We start from the raw sequence: 8,002 nt of genomic DNA on the forward strand, positions 1-8,002 counted from the left end.
CGATAAAATAAGTATTAGTTGAGCACTGGGGTCAGTACAATCAATTAACTCCCTCCCATTAAAACTGCTGGTATTTTGCCAAAATTCGAAACCATTATTATTCTTTGTTTTTTAAATAGATGTGCGACGTATCGCTCTGCAGAATTTGGTGTGTGTGTTTTTTTTTTTTTTTTAACAAGCATAACTGAAGAAAGCAAACATTACATTTTAAATATTTTCTTCAGGGGCGCTTTGGAATGTTTCTGGATATCTCTCCCATACCGGGAAAGAAGCAAGGTTTGTCAATTTTAGACATTTTAAACTTTTTTAAAAAAAATTTTGTGTTTACATTCAACCTAAGATGGCTACTAACCAGAGAGATAATATCAACCAAGGAATTCAATTTAATGCGACTCCACAGAAAGAAATTTAACTAAAGAAACAAGTCTAAACCAAACAGCAATGCATAAACATTTCCCAAGACCCCCCCTCACCCCCCAAAATGACTTTTCAAATAGAAAGCAGTTCCCTTGACATTAATATTCTCAATGATAAGGTAAACAACAAGAATGCACACACTACTACATGCTTGACCCAATTAACAAACTGGTGGGGGGTGGGGAAGCAGTTTATCATTTGCCAACACTACAAAGCAGATTTTGAATATGAATTGACTTGCTGAGATGAAATCTACATGGCAAAGTTTTGTAATCAAGTGGAGTGCATTTTTGCCAGAGTACTTTATCCAAAAGCAAGAGAAGTAGCTGTGCTAGTTTCTTCTTGTCATCAAACAATGAGAGTTGTCTTGGCTTGATGTGTGGAGCAATATCTTCTCTATCAATTTAGGAGAAGGCCTTTGGAACCAGAAAGGAGAGCAGCAATACAAACTGAGTTAGTGTGTTTATATCTTCCCTTACTTTGGTGTTGCAATACATGGCTTGATGCTATACAAGGGTCACAGTCAAGAATATTTATGATGAATACTAATGATGTTAACTCTTAGCTTATTCTTGGTAATGCAGGATGGGTAGTTGAGTGCCGAGATAACTGGGTGTGTGTGGTTGGCTGGGTTCTTATTGGACATATATGTCTTAATGACTCCTACTCCAAATCATAGAATTATACCAGAGTTGTGCCCTATTGAAGGTGAGGAAGGAAAGATTATGAGACTGGTGATGCAAAGCAGAAAGCCAAGCTGTATATGTGAGGCAAAAAGGGCTATTTGAGGACTTGCTATGATACTGGAAAAACAGAAGAGAGAGACAACAACATAACCAGTGACAATGATGACAAATAACAGAAGCTGTTTTTGTCAATGCTCTACTGATCATAGCTCTGAGGGAAGCCAGAAGAGATTGCCTTGCCCACAGTACCAGAAGCCAACAACCAACAAGCTGTGGAACCCATTCCCAGCAGTATCATCCTGTAATGTTGCAGAGAGATGATGAACAACAAACAGGATTGGTGAACTGCTGGAGCTCCAAACACAAAAACAAACTTAAGAGGAAGGAAAGCAGATCCAAAACATAGTCTGACCCCCCACTGTTATGATTTTCACAGTTCCTTGTATAACGAATGAAGAACTTATGGATGATTTAAGTAACCTACAAAAAAAGTCATTTCTAAAAAGAGTAAGTGCAGATTTGCAGGTTGGTCTTCAACTATATGGCGCATAGAGATTATTGGTGGTTTATGATAAGATACTTTTGGGGGTCTATGTAAAAATCCTTACTTTAATAATAACAGTTGTAAGGTCCTTTTTCATTGTCTGTTTTGATATCAGGATTGCTCATTAGTACTTTTGGGCAAAAGCAGTATACAGTACCAGGATATTACACAAGGGGAAGATGATGATCAGGTTTTTCACGAGTCTTGGTCTGACTCAGGATGAGGTTGTGTATTTTCCTTAAAATATCTTTTAATCATACGTGTTGAAATATATTTAATTTTGTGTAATTTGAAAAGGAAAATAAATTTTAACATGGCTTAAAATATTGTATAATGTCTCTATCTTTTCCCCCTCACTTTTATATGACTGTTTATCCCCACATGTATTTGTAATACTTTTGTACTTGTTTTATTGTATTAGTGAATTGTTCCTGGTGGCAAATAAATTAACGTATCTTCATCATCATCATCATCATCATCATCATCATCATCATCATCATCATCGTCATCGTCATTCTTAATGTGAAGAAATGCAGTAGTAACAAAGCAAAAAATGCATTCCAAACTTTTATGTCCTGAGTTCAAATCTTAAGTATTGACTTTGCTTTTTCATTCGTTCAGAGTTGATAAAATAAGTACCAGTGCAATTCTAGAATCAATTTTAATCAATCAATGATTTAATATAATTATTTGTTTTCATAAATGTATTGAACTTAATACTTAAAAGAAATTGTTGATTATCTGAGCATTTAGGAGAATTTGTTTTCTCTCTCAGTTTATCCACATTCAAAATGATTATTAGTTCCATTATTTTATAATGGTAAGGGTCTGTCTGCTGTTTCTTCTTTCCTGTTCTCATCTGTTTCACACATATAGTGCAAGATGTTTTGAGTAAGAACTCAACATATCAGGTCATAAGTTGTAGCACTCAGATACCTCAAGTTAACAGCAATATTGTGACAAACTTGTGACAAGATAAGAGTCTGGTATTGATAACACAGACGTAGATGTATTGAGAATGAGAAATGGTTTATCTGCTGTTATTGAGTACATTGTATGTTTTAAGTAAGGTGCATGGCTCATATTACTGCAACCAACTTGGCCAAAAATGTGTCATTTAAGTTGTAGCTAAATTGGCTGAGAATGGTTGTGCATCAAATTATAAAGAGACTTGAGACCAAGCAGAGCTGCGTTCAGAAATATAGGAGCAGAAACATTGGTGTTAAAATTAATTTTGTTTCAACATTTATCATTTTCATGCTTTTTGTTGCTGTTTTTATTATTAAAAAAAAAAAAATTATGTACTGAAAATATGTACCAGCATTTTATCTATATTTCTTGTAAAATTTTAATCATTTGCAGATATCCAATGGCTCTTGGAAATTTGGGTGACCTTGAAGAAATTTCCCAATCTCCTGGTAGACCACCTCCACTAACATTATTTCAAGAAAGCATTGATGCAGATAAGAGATATTATGATAATCAACATGTTTATCCTTACACCTACATGGGAGCATTTCTCTTCAGAAATGGCCAATACAAAGCTGCGCTTAGTTGTTGGTCAAATGCTAGTGCTGTCATGAAAGGGTATGAAATAATATTTTATTTTATCATTCTTTCTAGTAAATTGATTTATTATGCTGTAGCATTCTCCATCTCTTCCATTTTTTTTTTTTTTTTATCTGAGAAGTTCTTTAAGAGTATTGGACGGTGTTCTTCTTTCTGAGATACCATCCATCCATCTTCTCTGCTTACTACTCTTGGGATGGTCATGGGGATAGTATCCTCAGGTACTTTCTCCTAGGGTCCTATCAGGAGCAACCATCATTACACTTTCCTGTTGGATTCCCAAACGTGTCAACTAAAACTGTGGACATTGTGATAACTGTCTCATTCTTGGTCTACTTCTACATTTCCGACCAGTTGACTCAGCTTGAAGAATCTGTCTTATAATTCTTTCATTAACATTTATGATTGCAAATAGTGTAAATGTTAACGTTTGGACTACCTAGGCAAAAGTTGTTTTGCAAACATTTTTATTTGTATTTGTGTTATTTTCTTGTGCAAGATCCACATTTGACCAAGTTGCCAAGATAAGTTTCAAATCCAGTTGAAAAGATACATAACTAGTCTTAAACATCTGAATGTAAAATAAATACTAGCAATATCAAACTTACTTATTATAATTTATTTTATATCCTCAAATAAAATTGCTTGGTAATAAGTTAACAGTGAAAAGTATTTAAGTGTCAGCAGTAAGCTAGTGGAATTGTTAGAGCATTGGCAGAAATGCTTTGCAGTGTTTATTCTGTCTTGCTCATTACATTCTGAGGTTACTCCAAGGTTAAGTTTACTTTTCATCCTTTCAGAGTTAATAAAATTTTGTGTCGGTCAAGTATTGAAGTTGATGGTATCAACTCTAAAAACTAAACCATACACTTCAAAAATTGTAAGTTTTGTGCCTAAATTAGAAACCATTATTAGTGTTGTCAATAATGTCGCCAAAGACTGTCTTAGTAGTTATTTGTGACTTTGCTGGAAAATTCCTCTTGAAGATTTTCCTAATAGCAGTTTCAGTACCTAGAAAAAAAATCTAAATTTCTTCAAGAATATGGTGAAAATGTCTTCAAGTGAGCATTGTCCATTATCTCACACAAATGATTCAGCTACAATACAGATGCAATGTGTTTAATTCTAATCTTTCTAATTTAAAACTATTAGAGTTTGAGTGGATAAGTATACACTCTACAATACTCAACTGTATTACACACTCTACAATACTCAAATATACTACATACTCTACATTATTAAACTGTTTGCTACAATGCTCAGTTGAACTACATGTTCTACAATACTCAACTGTTCTATATGTTCTACAATACTCAGCTGTGTTACATACTCTACAGTACTCTATTCTACATACTCTACAATAATACTCAACTGCATTTTGTACTCTACCACTATCACATGTACTACACGTTCTACAGAAACTCAATATACTTTACAATTATATATTATGCTGCTATGTATATTTCCCATAAAATATTACTGGATATTAATTGATTAATCACCCATAATTCTAAACTATCTGTTGTTCCACATTTTCACTCCTTCTATCCAATATAGCTAACAATTCAACCTTTTATACTCAGACTGAAGAAAATTAATCTCTGTATAATTCAAAGTATTATACAAGATATTATATTTGTTGTTCCTTTGCTCCTCCTCCTCCTCCTCCTCCTCCTCCTCCCATGAATAATATTTTTTAATACTTTTATTTTTCAAAATTATGATAAACAGTTCTTTTTTAACCTAAAATATACTCTCCTTCATTTTTTACAATGCTCTTCCATCTATCTGGTAGACTTGCAAGGCCCCTCCTCCAAAATTCACTTGTCCGTGATGAAAAATACTCCTCCAGTACTGTTCTGACCTCGCTTACAGAATTCATTTTTTCCCGTCCAAATGATTTTGAAGACTGAGGAATAAATGATAATCAGATGAGGCAATATCTGGTGAATATGGTGTGTGGAGCATCGTTTCCCTTTCACACTGCTCCAGCCATTGGAATGTCATCCTTGCTGTATGTGGCCCAGCATTATCCTGATAGAACACGTTTCATCCTGAAACCAAAGATGGTTGTTTTCCTTCTAGTGCTGACTTAAACCACTCAAGCTGCTCACAGTAGATCTCCTTTGTTATCATTTGGTTTGGGTTTAACAGTTCAAGGTGGACTAAACCTTTCATATTCCACCAAACAGATAGCAACACCTTATGTGGGTGAAGAGCTTCTTTAGGCAGGGGTGCCAGTGTTTCTCTTTTCCTTACCCACTGTCTTTGGTGCTTGACATTCTTATGGAGAACCCATTTCTTGTCAGCAGCCTCTATTCAGTCCAAAAGAAGGTTCATTCATGAGACATGACAGCAAAGAAGAGTACACATTCACTCTCTGCATGTGATTAGACTCGGAAAGTTTGTGAGGAACGCATTGATCCAATTTGCTAACTTTTCCAATGGCACACAAGTGTCGATGAATGGTTGAATGATTAAATTCAAGCTTCTCTGCTAGTTCCTCAACAATTATAATGGGATTTTGTTCCACCAGGGTTTGCAGGACGTCCTTGTCAAGCTTTACAGATCTTCCTAGACGAGGTTCATCTTCTAGGCTGTAGTTTCCAGTTTGGAATTTCTGGAACCATTGTTGACACTGGCTTATGCTTATTGTCCAATCCCCATATACTCCATCAATGTTCCTTGCACTTTTCATTGCACTGTTCATTGAACTCGTAAAACAAAATATGCTAAATATACTCCTTTGTCACTTCCATTATAGCTTTGAAAAAATAATTGTTGAAATCGAACTGCACTCTTCAAAACTTGCACTAAGAATAAGGACAAGGTAAAATTACTACCTGTTTTTATAGCAAGTTGATGCGGGTAGTTTATCCTGTTCCCCTCCGACTTTTAGTTCATGAAATTTCAAAAACCACATTGTTTATGGAATGACCCAATATATTTATATATCTTATCAGATATATATGTGATAAAACAGAAAATGTGTGTATATGTGTACAGGCATTTTTCTTGGTCCCCCCTTAAAATCAATATTTTTCATCTGATTTCATTCATGTTGGGAACATACATCACTTGTGTTGCAGAGATGGTCATAGACTCTTCAAATTTTCTACACAATGAGTAATGCCACCCCTAGGGGAAGAATACACCTTTTCATAAGTAAATAACAAATGCCAACAATCGTTGTTTCAAGGGAAATTACTCTTGATGATGTAGTTATGCTACTTTCACTTCAACTTCTATTACAGTTTTTACAATGCCCATTCACTGCAAACTGCCAATATTTGCACATTAGCACTTCCTTGAGGTAGCCATGCAATTTAAATCACCTTTAATTATTTTTTAAATGCCTTCAGAAAATAATCCATATTGTATATATTCTCTGCTTTTATTGATACAAACTTGTGACAGTTATACAGTTTTTACAATGCTCATTCACTACAAACTGCTGATATTTGCACATTAGCATAGGCTGTTCTTGCACCTACAAATGCAGCTGTCACCACTCTTAACTATGACTTACTCAGTGAACTACCTTCTCAAGAATGTTACAGATCAGTTGACACCACTACTGACCTCAATCAGGTTACACACTTTCCAACAGAATTTCTCAACTCCCAACATCCTCCAGGACTCCCTCCCCATGAACTTCACTTAAAAGTCAGTTGCCCTGTCATCCGCCTTCGCAATCTAAAGCATCCACACTATGCAATAGTGCTCGCCTTGTGGTCAAACAAATGATGGACCACATCATTGAAGCCAAAATTATCATAGGACATGGCAAAAACGACATCATTTTTATTCTGAAAATTCCGCTAACCCCAACAGACTTCCCCTGCTCAATGCAGAGACTTCAGTTTCCTCTCAAACTCAGCTTCCTTCTGACAATTAACAAAGCACAAGGTAAATCGCTGAAAGTTGTTGGATTGGACCTTCCAATGTCATGCTTTTCACATGGATGGTTCTGTGTCAGTTGTTCCAGAATTGGCCATCCAGACAACTTATTCATCTATATTCCTGAAGCAAAAACCCAAAATGTTATCTACAAAGCTGCCTTACAGTACTTACTCCTCTACTGCGATCTTCACATCTACGCCAAACTGTAGCCGTTAACAGTATATTACCTTCAATGACTCTTCTTACTTCATGCACGCTGTTCACTCATAAGCATGCTCTGACATTTATTTTTGTACTTGCGATTATTCTATTTGTGTGTTTGCTATAAATGTTTGCTTTTGTTTATCATACATGTCTTTCATTGAAAAAAGCTTCAATGCAGTTGTGCCAGGCATTATGAGTAAAATAACTACATGCTACGCAATGCTTCAGGTAAGATATAGGATCCCTAATGCCTACTGCAAGTGCGATCTCATTTCATGGACTTTCATTTATTGCTAACTGCCAAATTTGTGTTCAAAAAACTTCATTCATTACCTAGGTTGTTTAATAGCATATAATAAACTGCTAATGAAATTGATAATTATACATTTTACATTTATCAACTTGAAACGACTTCTAACTGCAGGCTAGTTCAACTTGAACTGTCCAAAGGAGTGCGCCATTATAATAAACTACACCGTCCAAAGGATGGGTGCATTTGCTTGTATATATATATATATATATATATATAAATGCTGTGTACATTTAAACACATAAGAGGTATCCATCATAGGATACCTGGCACACTAGAAGGAATAGCCAAAATCCAAACCACTATTAGACATAAATTTTGAAGGGAATGAAATTTCCCTTCGAAATTTATCCCTAATAGTGGTTTGGA

General features: G+C 35.2%; 1 protein-coding gene across 1 annotated transcript in view; it reads left to right on the plus strand.

Moving 5' to 3' along the window:
- LOC106877204 (menin) overlaps positions 1-8,002 on the plus strand; it is a 48,169-nt gene that overhangs the window by 28,910 nt on the left and 11,257 nt on the right. Inside the window, exon 3 of the mRNA XM_052973474.1 lies at positions 3,010-3,234. Within this exon, the coding sequence (XP_052829434.1) occupies positions 3,010-3,234 (225 nt within the window). The remainder of the gene's footprint in view (positions 1-3,009; positions 3,235-8,002) is intronic.

This window comes from Octopus bimaculoides, chromosome 16 (assembly GCF_001194135.2).
Source record: "Octopus bimaculoides isolate UCB-OBI-ISO-001 chromosome 16, ASM119413v2, whole genome shotgun sequence".
In the NCBI taxonomy this organism is placed as follows: domain Eukaryota; kingdom Metazoa; phylum Mollusca; class Cephalopoda; order Octopoda; family Octopodidae; genus Octopus; species Octopus bimaculoides.